We start from the raw sequence: 26,063 nt of genomic DNA on the forward strand, positions 1-26,063 counted from the left end.
TTTACGATAATCTTTTACCTTTCCATTAAGCAGTTCAGATTAGCTAACTGGTGGTGAAACCTAGGATGGTTATCTGTAGAGCTGGACTGTGACACCTGCAGCCCTATGGGGTTGCAGAGAAAGGGTTCAATGGGGTAGCAGAGAAAAGGAGCAGTATACAATCCTACAAACTCCACCCACTGTTGACTGCAGCCTAGTTGATTTCCCACAGATCAATAGGCCTTCATAAGAAAAAACATTCCCCACTCCTGGTCTAGAACATGTGAGAATCTAGTCTGTTTGAATGTTGATTCATGAATAATCCCTGAACCATTTGGGAATTCTCTCTATTCTGAAAGTATTCTGAAAGCAATGTATTGATAAATGGGAGAAGCTATATTGTTAAGTTGATACTACTTAATGAATTATGGAGTTGGACATATTTATTAAAGTTGTGTGTTACTGAAACAGTAGTCCTATAGGCAAGTGTGTTTCTGTTACAGTTTCAATTTATTTAAACCAAGGATGGGGGAACACATACAGAACCAAATATTTGGAGGGCCAACTCCCATTAACACTAGCCAGCATACCCAATATGAGGGCTGATGGGAGTTGAAGCCAAAACATCTGGAGGATCACATGTTGCCCATTCTTGGTTTGAACCAATTCACTAATTTACTGTAGATATGACTGTTTAACATTTGTTTTAGAGAAATTTGAATGATTTTAATTTCAGTATACTGAGTTGGAATTTAGCTAGTATACCAGTACTATTTTTCTGTATGCTAGAGTAAAATTTTAACAAGAATTCGTATTGTTTATAGGAAAAGCTGTTTATATAGTGCTGTTGGTCATCCTTGGCAGTTTCTGCAGAAGAGGACAAGGCCTGACCCAGCATGGAGATGAAATAGATCTTCAGTATAGAAAAAGTAAATGTAACAATTTGTTTGAAATCATATGGCCATCTGAAAACGCACATCTTCCCTCTTCCCAGACCCCTGTATAATGTAGTTGTGTGATGAGTTTGTGATTACTAAATTTTGAGGACCCTTGTAAAATTATAAATATTTGGATTCCTCTGGGTTAACCTGTTTAAAGCTCACTTAATTTTGTATTGTAGATGTATGTAACAATCGCTTTCTTGTAATGCTGCTTGCAGTGTTGTCTCTTGGATGAATTTGTAAGCACACAATCTTTGAACTTTTTTTTAAATAGGGTACTCTGATTTAATAAGCTGAGGTTTTCCAGCTTGTATGTAATGAACCCTCATTTGGTGGGATTTTGGAATAGCTTGGAGAATGTTTTCCTATTTTCCCCTCTTAATAAAATAATAGGATGTAAAGATGGCATCCGGTGCATTCTCACAATTTATAAATCTCCTGATGTTGGGTATATATACTGAGGTTTGCTAAGCAATAGCAGAAAACGGCTTACAATATACTTTTCAGTTCATTTTTGAAAGAAACTTTATTTTTCACTAAACTGAGATAACTAGATTATTAAAACATGTCATTTCTAATCAGCATTTTTTCACTGCATGAGAGAAAATAAAATAATTAAGGCAGGTGATGGCTACTTTGCAGGTTCCATCATGTGAATAAGGTACATTGCTGAATAATGCCATATTAAGATAGTTAAGTGCAATAAAGGCTTAGTTCAGATGTAATGTTAAACCATGGTTTAGCGTTACAAGAATGAGTTGTGGTGAGCCTCTGGTTCATGTGCTCCCTGTGGTTTATTCAATGTGCACTTCCTTTCAAACAAACTAGAATTTGAAACTGTGTTTTGAACCTTTATTTTTAACAAAACATTTCCCTGAGTTTGGATGTAACAGAAAAACTGTTTCATAGGACACTACAAAATTGAAACTGAAAGTGTGTAATCCTGTGCATGTGTACACATGCCGGCATAAGAGGAGAAAAGGGGAGGAGGGGGTGCATGATCTTGAAGCGTGCCATGGCTTGTTCTCACTTTGAAATTAGTCACTCTTCTGAAGAATTTAGAAAGATTTTTCTTCCAGAGTTGTGGATGATACATAATGTGTATGTTCTAATAGTTTTATTCTTACTCTCTTTTTAAAGCTTTCTGCCTGAAACAATTAACTTCAGGGAGTGCAGGATGACAGAACGTGGAATAAAATGGGCTTGTGAGTATTGTACATACGAAAACTGGCCATCTGCAATCAAGTGTACCATGTGCCGTGCTCAAAGACCTAGTGGAACTATTATCACAGAAGATCCATTCAAGAGTGGTTCAAGTGATGTTGGTAGAGACTGGGATCCTACAAGTATTGAAGGAGGCAGCAGCCCTTTGATATGTCCAGATTCCAGTGCAAGACCAAGAGTTAAGTCATCCTACAGTATGGAAAGTGCAAATAAGTGGTCATGCCACATGTGCACATACTTGAACTGGCCTCGTGCAATAAGATGCACTCAGTGCTTGTCTCAGCGTAGGACCAGGAGCCCCACAGAATCCCCTCAGTCTTCAGGGTCTGGTTCAAGACCAGCTCCTTTCTCTGTAGATCCTTGTGAGGAGTACAATGATAGAAATAAATTGAATATGAGGACACAGCATTGGACTTGTTCTGTTTGTACATATGAAAACTGGGCTAAGGCCAGAAAATGTGTTGTCTGTGATCATCCAAGACCCAACAACATTGAAGCAATAGAATTGGCAGAAACAGAAGAGGCTTCTTCAATAATAAATGAGCAAGACAGAACTCGGTGGAGGGGCAGCTGTAGTAGTGGTAATAGCCAAAGAAGATCACCTCCTACAACCAAACGGGAATCTGAAATGAAAATGGACTTTCAGAGAATTGAGCTGGCTGGAGCTGTTGGCAGTAAAGAAGAACTTGAAGTTGACTTCAAAAAACTAAAGCAAATAAAAAACAGAATGAAGAAGACAGACTGGCTGTTTCTCAATGCTTGTGTTGGTAAGTTCCTTGTCATATTTCATGTTCAAGTGAAAAAGCATGGTGCTTATTCGTTAAGATATGGAACAAAAAGTTTTAAAAGCTTTTTATCAACAACCTGCCCTGTATGAATGGTAATGCATCTAAAAATGTGTTGGCCTTTGTAGGATGGCAAGATGCCACTTAGAATCAGCAGCTGCAGTTCACTAGTGTTTGTAAACAGTGTAGTTCTTACACAAGTGTGTAGCTGTCAGCTAAAAATAACTACAGATATATATCTCTTGTAGCTCTTTATGTTGACTGCAGTAGTAACAAATATTTTTAATATAGTAACCATTTTTTTTCTTAAATAGTCTAGCATATTATAAAAAGACAATTTATGCTTTTAAAAGGTAATTAATAAGATTGGTGCATGTAATGATTGGTGCATTTCCCCCAAAGGCTAACTGCAGTGTTGTGTGTATGTGACTTTTGTTAGGATCACAGTTGGGAGGGAAAGATTAAACCTCCACTGTGCTCTGTGTTCCTTATGAAGATTGCTTCCCTGCCTAGAAGTGTCCATTTAAAAAACAAAAAAAGTATTGGATGTCACTGCTAACAACACATTTGCCATCACATGTAGCATCACAGTTATGGAGGATAAGGCTGTCAGTGGCTACTAGTGATGATAGCTATATATTACCTCCAGCATCAGAGGAAGTATGCCTCTCAATATGAATTAATGAACAGGAGGGCTATATGGGAATCTGTGGGCTTCCCATAGACCTTTGGTTGGGCACTGTGGGAATAGAATGCTGGACTAGATAGGCCCTTGATCTGATCCACAACAGCTGTTATGTAGTCTGAACTTCGGTTGCTGTAGGGCATCAGAAATAGATGGCTGGATTTTGAAGAAGAATTTTCAGGAAGAGAAAAGTAGCATCACACAATTGTTTTGGGAGGCACTTCCAAGCATTAGCGGCAGTAGGGAGAAAGGGTATAAATGGGAGTATTCCTTCATAGCAACACCAATATACAAAGCACTGCAAGGAAAGCTTTTTCTGTGGGAGGTGGATTCTTTCCTCATAGGGTTCGATCAGACCTCATTATACTTAGAGTACACACATTGAAATCAATGGGACAATTTAGTAATGGGTAACTTAAGTCACATTGATTTTAAGCATGACTAAGTCTAGTTGCAACCCATTTTTAGGGTAGTACTGTCTTGTGTCAGAATAATGTAATAAACCTAGCTTATAATATATGTAATTGTAATATGCTAGGTTTGCAAACTGCTCAGCTGCCCGAGGCAAGTAAGTCTTCCTTCTAGTTGGTCAAGCAAAGAATGTACCCAGAAGGTAGTGTTTTCTATAGAGCTTTTTTATAGATTTTGAGGGAGCAATCCTTTGCACCCTAAAAAGAGCAGAGGATATATGATTATTACTTTGACTAAGATTTTTAGGTTCAAAATGCAAGTAACTCTCTAAGGATTTTAGGACATTTTGATCTTGTACTGCAGTGCACCCTTAAAAGGACAATATATTGATTTTTCTAATATGATTACATTTCCTCCTGCTTAAATCTGTTTCTTTACTATCTTTTTATAGTGACTTCAAGTTGCTGTTTTCCATAATTATTTTTAGCAATGATGATATCAGTCACTCTAGCATTTATTTAAACTGGTATGTGATGAGTTGTTTCCATTGAAAGGAACCAAATGAGAGGATTAGATTCTGTATGGTTCTTCGCCATGGTTCTGCATGGTGTTTTTGTTTAATGTAAAAAGCATGATTGTAGCCCATCTTTATCATAATAGCAGATCCACTCAGATGTGTATCCACCCATATTCCTGCCACATGTGAGTTATACGTTTAGGTATTTACCAACCTCTGACATGCTAGGTTCCTATGGCATTCACAGTTTTCAAAAAAGTCCACTAAGGCCGAAATGGCCAGCCTCATTCCACCATTAATTAAAAATTAATTTAATTTAATTACAATTTAATCAAAACTGGTGGTGAGTTTATATTGTTGTCTATGCACACTTTTATACCTTTAAGCCTCAATTGCCCTGGTTGCTGAACAAAAAGGGAGGAGCACAGTTAAAGTTTGGACAATACGATAACCAACGGTAGGTTAAATAGTCAACAGTGGCTTAAATAGTCAACGGTTTGTAATTGTGTCGTCTGTTGGGTCTTTGTTACACCACAGTTGGTTATTCAGCTGAAATAACCAACACAAATAACCAACGCTGTGCAGAATTGATTATTTGAACAACCGTTGGTTATCGTGTTGTGTGTCTGGCACAATTGACTATTTCGTTGCACACAGTTGGTTATTTTTGACAACTACAGAGTCCCCTGCAAAATTGACCAAAGTGGCAGCTGCTGCTCTAGTCCAGCCAGCAGAACTCACAATGGCTGATGGGATAAGAGCGGGAGGACTGAGGGGTGGGGAGAGGGGGGATGTGGAAATCAAACAAACTATTGACTAATAGTCAACTTGATGCTGGCCTTAATCCACACCATGGTTGATTATTTATTTATTTATTTATTTACTGCATTTATATCCCGCCCCACAGCCGAAGCTCTCTGGGTGGTTCACAAAAGTTAAAACAGTAAACATTAAAAAGTATACAAAATTTAAAAACCATCAGAAACATAAAAACAACAGTATAAAAACAACAGTATCCATTTATAAAACAACAGTTCTGGGGGCCATTAAAAAACAAACAGCGTTGTTAAATGCCTGGGAGAAGAGAAAAGTCTTGACCTGGCGCCTGAAAGATAACAGTGTTGGCTCCAGGCGCGCCTCATCAGGGAGATCATTCCACAGTCGGGGAATGTTGTGTGGAGAGTACCCCCTCAATAATCAACTGTGAAGTTGGTTAACCCACTATTGACTATTGTGTTGTCCGAACGCAGCCAAAGGCTCACCATTTCAAAGTGGTTCTCTAAATCTTGTGAGGGTGCACTTCCCAATAACTGCAGAATTTAATGTTTCCTCTGTAACAAGCTGTTTAAACATAGCAAAACAGCTTAACACAAAACCTTCATCTTTCTCTTTTTTAAATCAGTTCTATTAATTGTAAAAATGTAGAGCATCAGTTCTGTATTCTCTTTGGAATTATTTGAATTTTTTTCAAGTAGTTAAACTTGAAGCTAATGGAGAATGCTGTTTTTACTTAGTGGGGAATGTTCTCCTTTGTTTTAACATTAGATCACACTGTCCTTGTTTGCATGTAATGGCAATCCAGGGATTGAGTATGGAGTTGAATTGTTGGTTGCTGTTGAATTGTGGGTTCTTGTTGAATTGTGGGTTGTCCCCATGTTCTAATCCTGTACTATGGTTTAACTAAGGGTTTTTAAACAGGAACAACCCAAGAAGAGAACCTATAGTTCATTGTTGTGTTGAGAACTCTGGTTTGTTCATGGTTAATAACCCAAAATTAAGCCATAGTGCAGGGTTCACATGTAATGATAACCCACAATTCAACGACAACTGATATGCATATTCTGAGTTATTATTTCTAAACCGGGTCAACAGTGAACACTACAAAGACTGAAGCTTGAGAAGTTTGCCGTTGAAAGATAAAGCTTTGCATCTATTGGAATTATGCTTCTAAATTCAAATAAGCAAACCCATCTCTCTGATTTTCAAAATATGTGCTAACCATACACAAATGCCCAAAATGCACCCCAAATATGTAAAATTTTAACTTCTAGTAAAACAGGATAGAGCTTATGCTGATACATCTCCTATCCTGCTCAAGGTTGATACCACAATCTTGGAGCAGAAAGGAACCTGTGCTTTCCATAACAAAGTTGGGAAAGTAAGTGGAAACCTTTGGTTAACCCATGTAACTTTCAAAATGTAGTTTTAGTCGTTAAAAGGCTTATGAATTTATGTCATTCATATTGTTTTAATTTGTATATCATTTAATTTGTATATCATTTTAAATTTAATCTGATATTTACCGGGATTATCTGATGGGGCAAAGGGAGGAGAGCAAATCTGTGTACTAAGTTGTGATAGTGATTGCCTCCATTTTCTTCTCCCTTTTCATCAACACATTGACTGGATTTGTACAACATGATAACCCACGATGGGTTTAATAACCATTATAGATTATTTAACCCATCATGGATTATCATTTCTTCTGTTGGGAATTTTTAAACCTGCAATAGGTTATTTTCCCAAAATAACCCACTCTGATAATTCATGGTGTGCAGTAGGGGTTATTTAACCCACCGTGGGTAATTTGCTGACCTATAGAGTCACGTGTTAAAAATGGGATCATATAGCTGCTGCCATTCTATACACCCTTGACGGTTTGCATGATTAGGACCACACTTCATAGAAAGCCTCCCCTGTACAATTTCATTCGGGGGAGGGAAAATCCCATGTGCGCCAAATTGCACAAATAGACCTTGGAAAATAAGCAAAATAAAGAAAACGGCCAAATATATGCATTTCTCCCATAGCCTAAAGTGCACAATTGCATGGGTACAAATTTGTGCTAATGCGAATAAGCATGAATTTGTATCTGCACAATCGTGCACTTTAAGCTATGGGGGAGATGTGCTTATTTGGCCATTTTATTTTGCTTTTTTCCCCAAGGTTTATTTTTGCCACCACCCTATTTGGTGCACACAGAATTTTCACTTCTTTGTAAGTAATTACACAGGGTTTTGATAGTGCCTCAGGTGCCTCCTAACTAGGGGAGGCTGAGTATAAAGCTTGTCCCCGATCTGTTTACCTCCAAGGTTTTATAACTGCCATCACCTTTTTGTTGTATATGGAATTTTTGCTCTTTTGTGAGTGAATTGCACAGGATTTTAATGGTGCATTGAGTGCCTCCTGACAAGGGGAGGCTGTGTATGAAGTTAGGTGCTGATTCTGCAAACGTCCGAGGTTTTATAGCTGCCACCCTCTTTTTGGTGCACATGGGATTTTTGCTCCTTTCTGAGTAATCACGCAGGTTTTTGAAGGTGTATCGGATACCTCCCAACTAGAGGAGGCTGTGTATGAAGGTTGTCCTGATCCTGCAAACTTCCAGTGCTTTAGAGCTGCCACCCCCTTGTCAGGGTGATGACTGGAAGGGCTGAATTAAGCCCCTGTACTTTATCCCACACCTCTCTCCTCTCATTAGGATATTGTGGAAGGTTAAACCAGGCTGCCGCAATGTTGTCAGTGGGTGAAACAACACCACTGTTTGCAGCAGGGCAGGGTGGTGACTTAGATTATGCACAGTAGTTTAATGAGCTATACACAGTAGCTTATTAGCCTGGTTGTGTGGCTGGGGCATCGTGGACTATTTAAAAAATAATCTACTATGAGTAGCATGTTAAGCCACCATGGCTTAAAATGACATCCAGACATGGCCATTGATTGTCATTCTTGGTTCACAGTGGAGATTTTTGGAATGTTAGCATGTGATCACATTACTTCTATTAAAGCAAGCACAGGAAGTCCTGGCTAGATTACTTGTTACTGCAGTCATGAATTAAATATGGGCATCATATTTAAGTTGCTAAGGCATCCTGGTGGCCTTAGGAATTCTTCTACAGCCTTCTACTGTGAGTTTATGTTGTCCTGCTCATGCACTGCTATCCTGTTCTGCAGGATAGCTGTGCATGAACTAAGGGTAGATGCCTCTGAAGGACAAGTGCCTCAGAGCTAAGTAAGTCCACAGTGGCTTCCGCTGAAGTAGAATGTATAAATGAGCCATATGGCCTTTTTGACAAAGCTACATTATACAATAGGTTGGCTTTGCCTGATCCAGATGTTTTAGAGTGCAACTCCTAGTAGCCCCAGTCAGTATGGCTTGTGGTTAGGGATGATGGGAGTTGTAGTTTAAAACATCTGGAGGACAGCAGATTGTGGAAGGCTGTTCTAAGTAATTAACTCCTCTCCTCTTTTACCAACTTCCCTATCTGTATTTTCTTATATCACCAGGATGGTGTGAACAGTGAAGTCATGCAACCTAACTGTATAAGAAACTAATATACGCCCCAGACAAGTAGGCATTTGACTGATTTCAAGGATGATGTAATGTGATACATTTTATGGAGAAAATGAATTAAGGTGTGTGTGTTTTTGCAGTCAGTTGGCTTGGATTCTAATTCATTAATTATTCAGAGCTATTTGATCACTACTCTTACTAGCTTTCTGTCTCCATGTAATGTAAATCACTTGTCTCCCTTCTTTGGTGTAACTTTTACATTTTCTAAGCCACTGTTTTCAAGCAGTGAGCAAAACTTCCTACTGCTAACACACATTATTTTTGTGGGTGGGGAGATTAAAATAGTGGAGCAACATTCTTAATGCTTTAGGTTTGTAGTTATTTGTATCATTTACTCAAAAATTCTGATATATGACCTAAAGTTGTCAGTTTATATCAAGATATGGATGATGTAATTTGATATAAATAATGAAGTTCATTCCATCTTTAAGGATAACGTATTCTAGATTTGAAAATAAAGAACAGATACTCTGCTGAAACCATCGTTTTGTAGATGTAGGAAATGCTGTTCATTTTAAATTGACTAAATGCATAATTTGAAGATAATGATAGTGAAACTTGGTCGTGGGGCAAATGTAGTGTTTTAGCAAGGTACATTGAACAATTTCACTAACTTGCTTTTCTGACTAATGGGTCTTATTATAACAACTCCAAATGAAGAATTCTAGCTTTTCCATACCCACTCAGAAAACTGCTTGATAACAAGTAGAATAACTTTACAGAAGGATAAGAAGCAGAGAAGCTGCACTGAATTTTCAGATTTTCAACACAATGTAGCCACAGTATCCTGTATGTCATGCCCTGTCATGTCAAGAGAAAATGTCCTGGTCTGCACAATTAAACTGCCTGCCATGGGCTATTTAAACCACTGTGACCCGTGGCTGGCATTTTGCTTATTCAGCTCCTGACCGTGGGTTGTTGTTTCATGTGAACCTGGCCACTATTGGTTATGTGAGGGCTAAACAGCCCTAACGTAACCAAAGGTCTGCTGTTTAACCCTCACATAACCCATGCCGGCTGGGTTTGCACAACATGACAACACATGGTTGGGGGTTGAATATGCAAAGTGTTGGCAAAATAATAGACCTTGGTTTATGTGAAGGTTACTTAACTGTCAGAGGATTGTTTAATCCTTGCATAACCAATCGTGGCTGGGTTTGCATGATATGACAATCCATGGTTGGGTGTTGAATATGCAAAATGACACCCAGCATGCACTGTGGCTCAACCCATGGAGGGCTTTTTGATTGTGAACTGGTTCATTGACTCACATCTTAAGTTCATAATTTATTTTTGAAAATCTGTCTTACAAATCAGAAGATGATGATGATGATAATAATAATTTATTTCTTACCCGTCTCTCCGATTGGATCAAGGCGGGGAAAAACAGCAAGCACAAAATACATAAAATATTGATTAAAAACATAGTATACACTGTTAAAAAACATATTAAAAACATCCTAAAAGCATACTAAAATGATGATAAAGGTTCATGAATCCATGAACAAGTAAGAAATTACTTCAGATAGCAAAGTATTTCCTTTCTCAGGTTACTTCCACTATCGTTTTTTGTTGCATTGTGTATATGCGGAAGGACGTGTATATTAAGCGATATGATTTTAATAAATGTTTCGTACAATTTCTGAGAATATTTTTTTCAGAACTGTACACATCTCCTTAGGCATGTTCATCTAGTATGATTATTACTTTCTTTTTAGTCATCAAAATCCATCCTGTTTTCATGTGGTTTAACTGAAGATACCTTTATCTTGGTTTTAGTTGCTGTTTTTTAGCTTTTAGCTGCTGCTTTTGGTTGGCTTTTATTGATTTTGATCCTGAATTTTATATGAGCATCTGATTTCTTGCTCTATGTAGGGAGAAAAAGCAGGAAGGGGATTGGGGAACAGTGTGGCTGACCCACACCACTTCATACCTGGGAGTGAGACCAAAGGGTTTGTACCAGAAGGCACTTAGTTCAATATTGTCTCCTTGTCCAATATTTTTGTGGCAGCCTTCTCTCCCACCTTATTCTGGTTATTGCAGCATAATTTCATTTGCTATGGATGTAGAGTCAAGTAACTCGTTGATGGGCAGAAAAGGAGTTTTACTTATTAATGGGGAGCCAGATTTTTACTTCCTCATAGAAATCAATGGAACAGCCCAGGTCTGCGTGAGGCTGCATTATAGCGCTTCCAGGGGCAAGCCCCTACATGTGCCAAAACAGACATTTCTGGAAGGGGTGAGATCTGCCCTTTCCAGAAATCAGTGTTTTTGTTCATGTCAGGGCATGTTTCTGGCAGCACTATATCATGGCCACACATGGACCAGGGCCAGTAGGGCTTGCATGGACCCATATTGGATACTGCCACTATCTCTCCCTCTCTCTGTCTCTCTTTCTGTCTCTCTCTAAAAGCTTATTTTGTTTCTGCTTTCTTTGTCATATCTACGGCTTGGACATCAGGCAAGGACCATAGTTTAGGAGTAAGTGGGGTGTGTTTCGGGACTGGCATGCCTGAAGGATGGTGGTCATGGGCAGGAGTAGTGGCCAATGCTATTACCTGTCCTTAGCATGATGTATTTTTCAGCATAAAATTTTCATTAGTAACAGTGAATGGAGGCCAATTGCAAATACAATATTAGGTAAGTTTGGCAGATTTATTGTAATGTTTTCAGGTGATTATAGCTAGCAAATATGTGGGAAAATACATATATATCATTTAAATGCATATATGCTTCACTGTCAAATGGAGCTAATAAGTAGTTACAGTGAAACTGAAGGTGCCCCAACAATCTCATTGGAAGAGAGTGGAACTGTGATGAAATAGATTATTGTCAACATTTCTTGTGCGATACTTCGTGTTGCTACAATTTTTTGGAGAGCAATCCTATGGTTCCTGGGCAGGATGATTCATAATCCACCCCCCACCCACCCCGATCTGAGATTGAAAGAGGGAGTTGGAGATCCACCCTTAATCCCTCACAGCTGGCTTGGAGAGAACTGTGCCAGCTGCCTCTCTAAGGTCAGAAAATTGACCTTGGAGGGGGGGGGAAGTGAATATTTTCATGGGCAGGGATTGGAAGAGACTGGAACGACCAAACGACCAGGATACAATTTATCTTGAGCCTCCTCCAGGCTCCTTCTCCTCAAGCACCCTTGCTGGATAGGCTGAAAAGCTGATCTAGCAAAAAATCCAAGACTGGAGAATGCGGAGGCAAAGATCACATCTGCCACTCCTCCTGCTCCTTTGGCTTCAAACTGGCAGGGCATAGGAATCTTAAAAGCCTGGGGATTTGGAGGTTTCCAAGCAGTGAGGCCCTTAGTGTGTCAACAGCTTTCAGTACCTTTATTTTTTCTTCTTTCTTAAATTTAAACAATGTAAGGGAAGTGCATACTATTGTCTTTATTATTTACAAGTATTCCAATAAAATTTTCTACATAATAAATAAATAAATTTAAACCACATTAAGTGTGCTTTAATTTCTTCCCTCGAATATTTCAAGTCAAATATGTGATGTATTTGGACAAAAATGTAACTTTATTTTAGCTTTGTCTACTAAACACAAGTAAAATAAACATGCTAAATTAGATCACTCTCTAGGGGATTAGAACATTTTCTGATGCAAATTTCCCTATGTAAATCAATTTCAAAACATTCCAAAAAACCTGCATCAGGTTACTTCTAAACTGGCTTTCTTCCTCAGATTATCGCGCCCCCCCCCCCCCCGCCACTTGGCATGGACTGGAGTTGCTGCTGTCAGTTCATTGGCTGCCAATAATATCTGAATTCTTATTCATTCAATGCCAAAATTATCTGGAAGCTGGATGCAGTGAAGTTACAGCATGTTTTAACCCAGTTAAACACTGGCTTCTACTCTTTAAGTCCAAGTCATACTCCATTCCTAGGTGTGGACACTATTGGTTTTGTAAATCCATTCCCAGATGTGGGCACAATTGGTTTTTGTGAGGGCTTTTCTCAAAAGATGAGATATACCTCTCTTGAATATATTAGTTGCTCTTAAGTAACTGTGTGTGTTCAAAAATACTAAATTCAGATTCCTTTTTGGTTTTAGGCACAAACCAGCCTTTATGCACCTATGTGTCCTGGCCCCCATGATAGACAGACCCATGGGGAGGAGCAAAGGGGATTTAAGGGTAAGAAGGGGGTCTTTATAGCCTCAAAAAGTCTCCTATACTTAATAAGCAGGGAGGCAGGAATAACCGGTTATACTGGCACGTTTTATACATTATATCCAGCTGTTGTACACCCAGGGAGCTATCCTAGCTGGCTTTTTCCTTTTGTCATGGTAAGTAAAGGGAGGTATGGCTATGGCCACCAACCCTCTTCCTAAGACTCTCTGTCTAGTGCAGAAACTTGGGAGACTCAGCAGGGTCTCTCATTTCTGTTGATGTGCAGTAAAGGTAAGAGACGGGAGTCTTTCTCTCCGTTTCTTATCTTTCCCAAACAAATGAACAAGTAAATAAGCTCACAATCGATGGAATGCCACCATAGGGAAGATTTCATTGAGTTCTGTTACATCATGTTCAAGCAGTCATGCTCAAGTTGCATCCTGATTAACTTCTGAAATATTCCTCTCATGGAGATAGCCAGATCTGGCATTTGGATTTAGATCCATGCCTTCAAACATGGCATATTGATCCAGTGCCCAGAGAGAGAGAGAGAGAATCTGGCCAAGTTATCTTGAAGTCCATTTTAGAAGGATTCCATTTTAGAAGGATTCCTCAGGTGAGACTCTGTTAGTGCAACTATATGCAAGAAGCTAATTTCATTATTCATGTATCTGAAGTCCTTGCACAGTGGCCATGTGAATATATGCAGCTCTTTTTTTCCTTTTCTTGAACTACCATGAATTGGACAGAGGTTGAAAGGAACAAGAACTGAGTGCACTTGATTTGTGCTGCTCCATGAACAGGTACTGAATGGGCTGCCACCTTCATGTGCACTCCAGAAAAAATCCTATGTATTGCTGTGGACTGTGCATACATTATTAGTTAGGGCCACAAAGCTCCACCTATAATAGCAACCAAATCCTATTTCCCGCTCACTCCAAGTCAGAATTCCAAGGGTGCACATAAGAAACTGTGTGATAAACGGTAACTTGGTTTATAGCAGACTGTTTTATCTAAAAGTAAAATTTCTAATGTATCTTCCATGTCTAGGGGTTGTAGAAGGTGACTTAGCTGCTATTGAAGCATACAAGTCGTCAGGAGGAGATATTGCACGGCAGCTTACTGCAGATGAAGTACGCTTGTTAAATCGCCCTTCTGCTTTTGATGTAGGATACACACTTGTTCATCTTGCTATACGTTTTCAAAGACAAGATATGTTAGCAGTTCTGCTTACAGAGGTGAGTCTTCACTTTTTCTGGTATGTGTACTTGTTGGGAGTTCCAGAAATAATAGAAACATCAACAGGTACTATTTGAGTAATGAGATTAATGATGATGCTTTCCTTAGTTGGTCAGTCTCACCATCTTGGTGGTTTTGAAAAATGTTCAGATAAACCAGATATATATATATGAATAAGATAAACACCTTTGAGCCCAATGCAGATCCTTGAGGCTGCTTGTTTTCCCCTCAGTTACATAATACAGGCAATTTTCTGATACAGAAATAGAATACTGGAACTGATCCCTTGTGGCTACTTTGTACAGGAATTTTTCCTATAGGGAGATAATTTCAATGTAGAAAATGACTGGGTTCAGACACACAGTAACCCACACTCAAGATTGAGAATGGGTTTAGTATGTATTGTTGTTGAACCATGGGTAATTGTGTTGGCTGAACCCAGTTACACTAACAAACCATGGTTTGTTAACAACAAACAATTCATGATTTTTGTTGAGTTGTGAACTGTGGATTGTTCATGGTTAACAAACCATGGTTTGTTACTGTGGCTCGGTTCAGGCAACATGATAACCCATGGTTTAACAACAATCCACAGTTCAATGGTAACCCACACTCAATCCATATTCAACTGTTGAATGTGGGTTATTGTGTTGTCTGAATCCAGCCAGTGGTTGAACTCATATGACATGATAACTCATCCTGTGAGATAACCCACACAGTGTGGTTTGTCGTCTGAACAACCCATGGTGAGCCTGACAGACAATTGGGCTCACCATGGATTGTTTTCCCCCTCCTATTCCCTCTGTCCTCCTGCCAGCCCACACAGGTATTCCAGAGGATTTGGCGGCAGACCCGTCTTGTCTGTCACCAAATCCCCCTCGCTGCAGGAACTGCAACCCCAATTGCATTCACACATTTGCACAAAAAATGACAAGAGGAGACTGTATAAAGGCTGATTTTACAGCCTTTGACATGTGACAGGTGGGGAAAAGGGGTGCAGGTTATCCTCTGAGTAGGGTGATCCCCAGAGTTTAAAGTATTGCTCCAACCCTTGGGGTTGTGTGTGCTCTGCTTTGAATTGCTAGTTGCCCAATTCCCAAGCATGTCGTTTTCATAGAGATCTGCAAATCACCCCTTTTTTGCACCTGTTTACAGTAACCTTGGCTATGTTTGACAGCTGTCAAAGAAACTGACAAAGGTTGCTGTGGTTAGTGAGAATGGCAGGAAAAAGGTGGCGGTGGCATGTAGATCTCTGTGAAAAAAGAATCTCCATGAAAATGGGTTGTCTTTTTTAAAAAAAGGATTGTTGAGAGGCTGTGGAGAGGCAGTCACTGCAAGATCGCTTGGCAAAAGCTGCAGGGGTTTCTGCGACTCTTACTGAGTGTTTTGCCCACAACTATTGTTTCCACGATGGGCTGGCAGGGCCAACCCATCGTGGGAACAATAGTCTTGAAACAAGCCATGGGTTCTTAGGGTGACATGTTGCCCAAGCAAAATCACCGTGTGGGAATCGATCTGGGTTCTCATAGCGCAACATGATGGATTGTCATGTGCGAGTTACCCATGATGGGTTATCATGTCATGTGAACCCAGCCATTGACTGGGTTCACATAACATTATGACATGACAGCCCATCATGAGTGACAAGTCATGGTGTGTTGTTGTGTCGTGCAGTCTCAGTCCAATTCCAGCAGGGTGGCTTGTTCAACACTTCCCCGATTCAGCACTTCCCAGAGTTAACAGCTGTTCCAGAAAAGGGCGATTTGGATGTCCACTTTTCACGGATTCTATTTGGTGCAGTTGCAGTCATGGTTACTATGAAAGGGAGCCACAAAAAGAGTCTAACGTCTCCCTTTCTTGAGTAGCTGGAAACTTGGGAAAGTGTTGAATGGAAGCAAGACACTGACAAGTGTCAGTTCAAAACTTCAAACTCTGAGTATCACCTTGCTAAGTGGCCAACTCACCTCATTTTACTTGCACTTACTTTTGTAACCTGGCACTGTCAGCAGTGGGCAAATTGCCTCTAGTCAATTTCTTTGCATCCTTCCTAGTACACTTTGTTCCCTTTGACTGCTGAAACATACAAGGGCATTGCCAAGGCAAGGTAAACATATTGTACAGCCCTAAGTGCATTCTTGTGTCCCTCTGAAAGACTGAACCCCCTCCCCCGAATTATGGCTCCATTTGGCAAGTTTCTAGGTCTGAAAAAATAAAATAAAAGAAAGCTGGGGCATGAAAAGGGGTCACAATCGGATCAGGGATGGGGATGGGACAGACAGACAAGATTTCTTCTGCTGCGAAGGACAATGGGATACCATCTGGAAGTCCAAGGGGAAGCAGAAGGAGAACAACCCAAGGCAACCCTGATTGTCTGTTGGGCAAAGTGTGGGTTCCAAAAATAAACCACTCCATGTAGCTTATTCTCAGAGAGGCTTGTCATTGTCATGCAACACGCCCAATATGTTACATTTGAAGCTGTCCTCAGTATCCTGCCGTATCAGGACCTTTCATAAATAGAAATATTTCTCAGCTGTGTCCATAGCGTGAACACGTCAATTCATGCATTAACAAGATATTAGCAGAAAATAAGGCTGTTTATTGAAATGTGTTGTATCTGAAAGAATATCAGTTAGTTCAAAGATTGATCACGCTTACTGGCAATTCTTCTTATGAACTTAACTTTCTGTTAATTGCCACGTAGCATTTAAGTTTTGGGTAAAGTGTCAGTCATCTTCTTAAAACTGAATTGGTATCTTGTTAGCTTCCATCATTCTTTAAAGAACTAAGAATGACATACATAGAGTTATCCCATTTTCTTCCAACAATCCTGTGGGGTAGGTTAGGCTGAAAGGATGTTACTGCCCTGTAATCACCCAGCAACCTTCATGGCTGAGTAAGAATTGGAATCCACTCCAAGCCCATCATGCCCAACATATTGGCTCTTATGTGATACTGACTTACTGTAAGCTGTCTTTTGCAAAAGAACTTTTGCAGATGTTTAATATGTATAAACTATTTCTCTCTTAAGCAACTAAAGCCATGAAATGCCCTGTTGCAGGTATCCCAACATGCAGCTAAGTGCATTCCAGCTATGGTGTGCCCAGAGCTTACTGAACAAATCCGGCGTGAAATTGCTGCATCTCTTCATCAGCGGAAGGGAGATTTTGCTTGCTATTTCCTAACTGACCTTGTAACATTTACATTACCCGCAGGTAATTGTGACATACTTTTCTCTGTTAACTTGTCCTTCGTTAATTTTAAGGGTTTACCGGATTGCCAACTTCTGACTTCTTTTAACTCTTTCTGCAGAAGTTGCTGGAGAGTCTACAAGAGTGTTTTTAGTTTTCAAAGGTTTTTTCAGTCATTAAGCCTCTTGTGACACATTTAGAGACAAAGAAACTTATATAGGTAGACTTTCCTCACAGCATTCCATTAACATTGAAATTAGTTTAAGGCACTTTCATGTGCTTTTATAACCCAGTCTTCAGGTCTGTATTCTAGTGTTGGATTCAAACTTAGTTTTGTTAATTAAATCTCTGCCATGGAAATGTTTACAGGCTTATTCAAATCCAGATTGCCTATGGTGGCCCCTTTCAGAAGACACCTTAAACCACAGCTTTAACCATGGTGGTTAAGCCAGAAAGCTGGGCTGTGTTCAGAAGGCACCTTAAACCATGGTTTTAGCCATGGTGAAAAAGGCAAAAAGCCTTATTCACCATGGTTAAAGCCGTGGTTTAAGGTGTCTTCTAAACACAGCCTGGCTTTCTGGCTTAACCACCACCGTTAAAGCTGTGGTTTAAGGTGACTTCTGAATAGGGCTACTGTGTAGATGATTGTTGCTAGAAAATATCCATGTTTCTTCCTGCTGGCTGCTGGCAATTGCTACTGCTTGCAAAGGGATGAATATGTTACAAAAGCAACCAGTTGTAATTGTGTAATGATATAGTCATTGAATTTTTCAGAACTGTAGTAGATGTTTCTGAAATGAGCCCTAGTGTTGTGTGGAAGTCTGGTGATGTATATATGTATACATGCAAAGGGAAAATATAATTGATGGGAACTACTGTGTCAAGCCTTCCTCTAGTTCTAGAAATACATCTTGGATATGCAAGTGGCATCCAAGAAAGAAGTTTCCTGGAGCTTATTCTAGAAGATGGCTATTAGTATATAGTAGGGTGCAGAGACAGAACTTATGTCCAAGGCATGCTGGAAGGAAGGCTAAAGAGGTATGTGAGCATACAGTTTGTAACCCTACTCTTACAGAACAGTATCCAACTTTTTTTAATGCAACATATTGAGAATGGTTCATTTTTTAAAAAAAATTGAACAACCCTGAGCTTCTCAAGATTTTAGTCACTGAGCTGCTCCAACACTTACATTTTTGCAAGGAATAAATGCTGCAATTTGGGTATAACATGATTTACCAAAGCAAGTGCAATTGCGAATAGTTTCCTTCTCAAGTGTAGAGCAAAGCTTTGTGCATTTTGTTACATCTCAGATCGGACAGAACAAGAAAAGGTTCACTCTTAAAGCTCAAAATCGATTTTCAAATCAAAAGGCTGTACTTTAACATTCATTTGGTATTAAATCTTCATGCAGAAGCAAGCTTCCCAGTGTCATTCTCATTGGTTGACTCAGAAGCAAGCACAATAGATGCTATCCAAATGTGTATGCAAGTAGAGAGTTCTAGCCAGAATATGAATAAGGTACATCCCAAAATAAGCTTTAGGCCACCCAAAACCATGGGGAGAGTAGTCTGTATGAGATGCCTCAGCCTTGCTTCTGGCCCAATGCTTCCTGGGGTCCTAGATGGTGTTAAGCAGGGCACCCTCATGCCAACAATATTCAACTTGCTAAAAAACGAATAAAGACATCACAGTATTGCACCTGACCCAATTCTGTTTTGGGCACAAGATATTTCCAAGCATGGGCAGTCCCATGCCACTAATACCCATTGTATTTAAAATGGGTAAGGAAATGTGGTTTGTACACCCGCAAACTAAGCTTTGGGTCAGACCAAATAATATACCCCAACCTCGGGATGTGTCGCCGCTTTACAATTTCTTGAACTAAAACCTTCCATTGTTCAGTATCTCTCACTAAGCTTTCATAATTCTCCAAACAGTTTTGAACTCATTTATTTCAAAATACAATGGATATGAGGGGGGATCGATACCAGGAAATTTCAGGCATTATTAATACATGTTCATGGCAAGTTTATGATCCTTTAAACCAAAAGTGCATGGTGCAAAGTGTCAAAAATCTTGGCTTATGCACTCCACATTTTGAAATGAATTTGCTTTCAATTTAATGTGCATTTGCCTGAACACTCTGATGAAAGCAAGGCAGAGTGAATAAACACTTGCTCTTTGGTGTACATCTGATTTATGTATACTCCTGATCCAACTAAAGAGTTGTGATGTGGGAATCCCGCTTCTCCATAAGAATCTCCTTAGCTGGTTTTGGATGCTTAGTATCTTAGAGCTGTCTATAGGGATAGCTGTTGCAGTCCTTCTGCTTGGCAAGGAGGTGTCCAGCTCCACCAGAAAAGTGACTGTGAAGACAGTATAGTCCCTATGATGGCAGGCATTGTGGGCAAAAGTGGTTGTTGTGTGAATTTGTGGAAATCCCTGCAATGGGCATCAACATGTAGTGATTGGGTTGATTCATGTTGTCTGCAGCTCAGAAGGCTATTGTAGGGAGGAGATGGAATTTGACTTATAGAATGTATGCCTCAGAATACAAATCCCCTGAGCTCAATCTTCCCCGTTGTTCCAGACTAAAGGGAAGCTAGTTGGGCTGCCATTTCTTTCCCTTCAGTCTGGGGCCTGAACTAATTTCTTGACCACCTTGCTGTGCCAGTTTTGGCACATAGTGCAGGACACCCACTCTAAAATAGTTAGATTGATTTTGCATTTTAGATAAATAGGCTGTGACCGATTCTAGGAATATGAACTATATTTTTGCTGGTATGTCACAGTCTTGCTACAAAGGGGATGTCACAGCTCACTGTCATGAAGTTTGAATTCCCTATTGTGTATCTTGCCCTTTTTCCTCCAAAGAACTCAAGGCAGCATACATAACCCTCCTTCTCTTCCTTTTATCTCACAACAACAAACTTGTGAGGTAGGTTGGGCTCAGAGACTGTGACTGGCCCAGAGTCATCCAGTGAGCTTCCATGGTCGAGTGGGGACTAAAATCTGGATCTGCCAACTCCCAGTCCAACACTCTAGCCACTGCATCACACTAAGATACTCTACATGGAAATTGTTATGGTAACTGATTGCTGTGACTGCAGTACATCTTCTGATTTCTTTGTATCTTTCTTTACCTTTCAAAATTCTTGTACTTATGTGAGTAGTGATTTCATAAATACGAAATCACTGTGCTCAAATTAGAGTAGAGAATTATTTGCTACCAAAAAGTATTTTAAGAACAGTAACACTCCTTTCCCCCAGCTCTGCATTTTGTACTTAATTAGTTCTGATTCACTGGATCACGTAATGCAAAACAGACCATCTGACTACTCTACTCAGTGAAAATAATTACATTTGGTGCATCTCTTTTGGTAAGTGGGGGAGATGGGAAAGGGAGCAAGAACAGTGTTACTTGAAGAAGTAATAATAATAATAATGATCATGTAGTGGCCTCTGGAATGGAGTTCTTAATTGAAATTGAAATCACCTTCTCCTAAATTAATTTTGTCTAGAAGTGCTAGTGTAATATAAGATTGTTTCATATATTACACTTTCTACACAGAGATTTTATGTGACATGAACTTGAATGTATTTCCTGTACTTATCAAGCTTATCCTATATTTATCCTATACTTATCAAGCTCCAGTTGAATATATTGGCTGTTTGACCTATGATCTCATGGCACAGAATACTCTTGCAATTCAATAGATTACTTTATTTTGGGTGGGAAAGATATATACTTAACTGATCAAGTTGGAACTGATCAAGTTGGAACTTCAAGTTGGAACCTCTGCAAGGGTGGAAGAGTAAATGTGATGAAATCAGATGGTTTTCTAAGGTCTCTTGAGTATTTTCCTGCAAACTTAGCCAGTGATCCTGTTGAAGCCCTGGCTTCCAACTGGAATGGGGGGTGGGGATTACTTGGGCTATTGATATGATCACTTCCGAACATCCTCGACCCAGTCGTAGAGCTGTGTCAGCTCCTTAGTATTCTGAGGGGTTGAAGGCGATAAAACGACAAGGTCGATGATTTGAACACAAATGGTAGAAAACTTGTAACGGATCCGACTGAACACAGGTAAGAATCCATTTTTTATATTTGTGGTGGCTATGGTGGCAAAGAAATCTTACCTTTCTGTTAAAATTGCATCTGCTCAGTGTGGTCCAACATAACTTTTTCAGATGATAAATAGTTTTTTTGATGTCTAGCTGTGGAGATACAGATTGTGGATATGGTTAATGCCTCTTTAAGAAATGGTGTGATCCCAGTATGTTGAAGGAGGCAGTGGTAAGGTCTTTATTAAAGAAAACAAATGTAGATCCAATGGTTTGGTATAATTACTGTCTAATCTTTCATCCTTGGGTAAGGTGTTGCTCTGTAGGATGGATGGACCACTGCATGAAAACTAGCATAAAGTTTGTTCTAGGATTTCAGGTTTTTGGTGCGTACACAGGTAAAAACTAACAAGTTTTGTGAAAAGAGACACTAGCTAGGAATTATGAACAGAGACCAGAATAACTTAAATCATAATTTCATACAGAGGAAGACTTAATATACTTCAAATAGAACACTTGATCTGAAGCTGGTTAGCCCTGTCTATTTCCAGGGACAAAAGGGCCACTTCATACGATATGACTACCACATAAATGGCTTTTGTGTTGCTGTTGAACAACTCAACAAACCATTTCATGTGTACTAACTTGGCATAGATTGGATTCCATATGGAACAGCCACTGTACGGAAACTATTTCTGTCAGCCATTAAAAGATAGTCATATCTTGCGCAGCAGTTCTCACATAGCTGGAGTACAATGGATTGTACACTTAAGCTACAGGTTGGGGGCATGTGTGACCCTCCAGATGATGTTGGACTGCATGTTCCCCATCCCTGACTTAAGCCATTTATCATACTTCAGATGTGTCACTGGTAACATTTCTTGTTTCTGCAGATATTGAAGACTTGCCACAAACAGTTCAAGAGAAACTATTTGATGAAGTACTTGATAGGGATGTTCAAAAAGGTAAATATCTTCTATCAGTTGTACAAGCAGTTAATATTAATTAACATTATTGCTTAGAGAAGTTACTTCAGAAGATTTATGGAATATCTATGGATTAATACTTTAGAGTTTCAACAGATGTAGCTTCTACATAGGTGGTACTACATCCTGTGAAAATTGTCCAAAATGTTTAAAAGTTTTGGATCCCTGTTGGTGCTGTGAAACTGCCAGGAGTTCATTTGTCCATATAAGTTGTCATTGTAGTCTTGTTAACTATTGGAAAGATATTGTAGGATATGAAATCCACTTAGCTCTGTTAGTAATACTGGTCAAAGCCCTAAAGACATAAGTAAGAAACAAACATACTGTGGTGGTAACATATGTTAATAACTACTCAAATGTTATCGTTCAAAGTATGGAAATTGTACTAACTATTGTCCTAGGAAGTTTGAAGGTGTGAAGTTTGGATCATGTTGATAAATAAGTTTTCTTGCTATAAGCATCTTTTGAAATGGAAAGTTTAGACAATAGAAATTGTTAGCCAGAACTGGATTCCCGCTATGCAATGTTGGAATTGGATCAAACCTACAGAACTAGATTTGAAGATGCCTTGGATGTGATTTTGAAATTAATAGAATTTTTTATTTAAATATGTACAGATTTGAAAGAGTGGATAGATGCATTTGTTTTATCTTTTTCTTTCTAATTTTTCTTTAAAAAGGTAAATATGGTATCTCTAGCATGTAGGAAATAACTAGTTTGTGGTTGCAAGAGTTCTGTGTACTCAAACTAGAAGTATGTAAAGTTGTTTTTCTTTGAAAATTATATGGCCATACCAGGCTCTCTCTAATAGCACTTAACAATAAGGCTGGGTAAAGAGGTTCCTGGACTGTCACAGGCTTACAGTTTTGTTATGTTTTATTTTCTATTCCCTGGACTAGTAGTCAGCCTAGGTGTTAAAAAAAAAAACTAGGGAGGTTGGCAAACAGTGGCAAGAGAAAATAAAACTGGAGGCAAGAATACATACATTTTCAAAACTATACACAGGTGAACATGTTGCAAAAGATGGTGATTTGAATGTATCTTGATATTCATATAGAATATAAATTTTGAAAGAAGTTGTTAAAATATGATTGGAATGAAAAAGTTATAGTAACCAAAATATCCTTAAATGCACACCATATAATACATTTTAATTTTTTGTGTAACTGATAACTCAACTGAATTCCTCCTTGTTTCTCAGCTGCATAGTACTTCCTATGCTTTTGAATAAACTGTCCTTCCCTTTCTTGGCTCTGGTGCATTGACAAAAGTTGTAACAGTAGTGCTTAACAGTACAATCCCAAACATATTTACTTGGAAGTAAGTTCCACTACCCTTTTCAGTTGGCCTTATTGAATAGGGCTTTCTTGATAATAAGGCTACGCAATAAGGATCTAGGATTGCATCCAAAATGTAAGTTTGTACTGCAATACTCTATTCCAATTGAGTTATGTATGAGTGCACTTACCTGGATTGTTTGAATGTATTTTGGAATTACGAGAGATTTACTGATGGGAAATTGGCATGTTCTGGTAAATGTGATTCTGGAATTTCAGGTATTTTTCATTGGATGTAAGATGACTAACGTTAGATTGTTAATATTTTCTAGAGCTAGAAGAAGAATCTCCCATTATAAACTGGTCTCTGGAATTGGGTACGCGTTTGGACAGTAGACTTTATGCACTTTGGAATCGGACTGCAGGAGATTGCCTGCTTGATTCAGTACTACAAGCTACCTGGGGCATTTATGACAAGGATTCGGTGCTACGTAAAGCTCTTCATGACAGTTTACATGATTGTTCTCATTGGTAAGCAATAATTCTTTGGGAAATAATCCCTGTGGCAAGACCAATAATTCACAAAAAAACATTTGTATTCCATTTTTTGGGGAACAAAAATAACCATAGCTTGCTGAGTTACTTTATTTTGAAAATTGCAAACATCTGTGACAGAGTTAGAATACCTGGTATTCTTGTTTTTGTTCCAGGGATAAAAAGCTGTCATGGCTTCTCCCCCCACCCCTGTGCATGCCGTGTGTGTGTGACTGCCATTTCGCGGAAAATTATGCAAATAGCGTTTGCACACATGGCAAGCACAGAGGTGGGGGGAGAAGCCACAATGAGTTCTTTCTCCTATGTGGTCATCTGAACACTCCCTAAGTCTTGGAATTTATACATACTGTCTGGCTAGTGCCTTATAATATAAAGTTCATACTATACTACTACCCCAACATACTTTATTAGTCAACTCTGAATGACTTTTGTCCAATGCAGTTTATATAAAACAGTAACTGAAATAAACATGTCATCTTTGATTTTTTTTCTTGCTGTTTTTATAGAAGTGTGGGCTCTGAAATATGTCCACAAATCTCCATACCCCAAATCACATTAGTTGTCTAATTCAAATTGATATGTGCAATAGTTTGATTCTGTGAACTATGGGTCTAATATCTTGATTATCATAGATTTTCACACTAGAAACTTTCAGTCCATGGATTAGTGGTGATTCCTGCCACAGTGCGCTGAACTGCATCTTATGAGCAAAACAAACACCCTAAAATAACTGTGCTGAGTAGAAAACATAATGGGAGTGTGACTGTGGGAATCCATTTATGGGGGAATCTAGGACTTCGAAATTATTCAGAGAGGGAATGTTTTGGATGTTTAGTTTTTGAGGCTCAGACCTTACTTCTGACTTGTCTTCTGTTTGTGGCCTTGGGTCTCCATCTAGTCTAATGGCCTGCCAGATAGCTACAGGAAGATTACAAGTAGGGTATGAGAGCAGTAATGTTCTCAGCATCTGGTATTCATAGGTATACCAACTTTGATACATGGAGGTATCATGGGTAATAGAAATTCTGTGGATGGAGCAGGTAGGAACAATCTGTTGTAAAGAGTAGTTTAAAGTGTGAGCAGTTGTAACATAGAAAGTGTTAAGTATATGAAAAGAAATACTTGCTTAGTCATTAAAATTGTGTGTGTATGGCTATCTCAGGGTTAAACAGAGAAAGACTATCTGTGGGCAATTACCTTGAGATAGAGGCTGTTCTGGGAACCTTGCCAAGATTCTAAGTTAGCCTCATCACAGCTGTATGTAATGTAGATAAGAATTGTGTAGATCTGTATATAGTTTCTCACTTGTGTAAAATGGAACTGATCACTGCTTACTGATCACTGCTCTATGATCACTGCTCTCTGTGTATGCCTCAGTGTGCTGATCTGAACTAATCTGAATTGAACTGCACAGAAGCCTGAAGGAAATAAACCAGCTCTGCTGTGTAAGACCTGCGTGATGTGTGTTTGTTTCTGAGCACAAACAGAGTTCCAGAAAGAGAAAAGTTCTGGCACAATAACCCAACAAAGGTTATGGGCCCAGTCCAGTCCAGGCAGCCTACGCCAGCCTAGACGAGCCTAACCCAGGCAGAAGAACCAGAACTTGGTGGGAACGGTGCAGTATCAGAACCAGAACCAGGAGTCTGCTAAAACAGAAAACTGTTGATGAAGGAAGACATCAAGCTAAAGCCAGTGCTGCAAAGTGAGGAAGAATCTCAGTCGGCTGACTCT

The 26,063-nt window shown here is 39.2% G+C and overlaps 1 protein-coding gene across 2 annotated transcripts in view; it reads left to right on the forward strand.

The window, feature by feature from the left end:
• The window catches only part of ZRANB1 (zinc finger RANBP2-type containing 1), a 63,528-nt gene that overhangs the window by 21,769 nt on the left and 15,696 nt on the right, over positions 1 to 26,063 (forward strand). The window contains exons 2-7 of one of the 2 annotated variants that reach the window (XM_063132799.1): positions 804 to 908; positions 2,061 to 2,911; positions 14,073 to 14,260; positions 17,320 to 17,473; positions 22,408 to 22,479; positions 24,110 to 24,308. In XM_063132799.1, the coding sequence (XP_062988869.1) occupies positions 2,098 to 2,911; positions 14,073 to 14,260; positions 17,320 to 17,473; positions 22,408 to 22,479; positions 24,110 to 24,308 (1,427 nt within the window). In that variant the 5' untranslated portion in view covers positions 804 to 908; positions 2,061 to 2,097. The remainder of the gene's footprint in view (positions 1 to 803; positions 909 to 2,060; positions 2,912 to 14,072; positions 14,261 to 17,319; positions 17,474 to 22,407; positions 22,480 to 24,109; positions 24,309 to 26,063) is intronic. The other variant, XM_063132798.1, reaches the window with a different exon arrangement.

This window comes from Elgaria multicarinata, chromosome 8 (genome assembly GCF_023053635.1).
Source record: "Elgaria multicarinata webbii isolate HBS135686 ecotype San Diego chromosome 8, rElgMul1.1.pri, whole genome shotgun sequence".
Classification (NCBI taxonomy): Eukaryota; Metazoa; Chordata; class Lepidosauria; order Squamata; family Anguidae; genus Elgaria; species Elgaria multicarinata.